Source organism: Buceros rhinoceros, unplaced genomic scaffold, assembly GCF_000710305.1.
Source record: "Buceros rhinoceros silvestris isolate BGI_N320 unplaced genomic scaffold, ASM71030v1 scaffold20740, whole genome shotgun sequence".
Classification (NCBI taxonomy): Eukaryota; Metazoa; Chordata; class Aves; order Bucerotiformes; family Bucerotidae; genus Buceros; species Buceros rhinoceros.
Genome location: NW_010390419.1, coordinates 6,852 through 7,370, shown reverse-complemented (window position 1 = coordinate 7,370; position 519 = coordinate 6,852). Strand labels below are relative to the sequence as shown.

The 519-nt window shown below is 64.4% G+C and overlaps 1 protein-coding gene across 1 annotated transcript in view; it reads left to right on the top strand.

Moving 5' to 3' along the window:
* Positions 1–63: 63 nt before the first annotated feature.
* LOC104494941 (unconventional myosin-If-like) overlaps positions 64–519 on the top strand; it is a gene marked incomplete at both ends in the record, with an annotated part of 7,301 nt that continues 6,845 nt past the window's right edge. Inside the window, 3 exons of the mRNA XM_010137849.1 lie at positions 64–195; positions 273–407; positions 481–519. Of these exons, the coding sequence (XP_010136151.1) occupies positions 64–195; positions 273–407; positions 481–519 (306 nt within the window). The remainder of the gene's footprint in view (positions 196–272; positions 408–480) is intronic.

Genomic DNA, 519 nt, shown 5'->3' with positions numbered 1-519 from the left:
GGGGTGAGTGAGGGGTCCCGCTGGCCAGGACCACAGCTCTGAACGGGAGCTGTGCCGGGGCAGGGGAAGTACTTTGAGATCCAGTTCAGCCGGGGCGGTGAACCTGACGGGGGAAAGATCTCCAACTTCCTGCTGGAGAAGTCGCGGGTGGTGAGCCAGAACGAGTGCGAGAGGAATTTCCACATCTACTACCAGGTACGGGAGGTCACGGAGCCAGCGGGGCTGCCATGGGGCCAGGGGCCGGGTAACCGCAGCTCCCTTTTCTCTCCCAGCTCATCCAAGGGGCATCCCAGGAGCAGCGGCAGAACCTGGGCATCATGAGCCCCGATTATTACTACTACCTGAACCAGTCGGACACGTACCAGGTGGACGGCACGGACGACCGCAGCGACTTCCACGAGACCATGGTGAGTGCCCCAGATGAGCAGCCCCAAAGGCGGCTGCAGCCGGCAGGGGCTGACGGGCTCCCCGCGCCCCCAGAACGCCATGCAGGTCATCGGCATCCGGGGAGAGGACCAG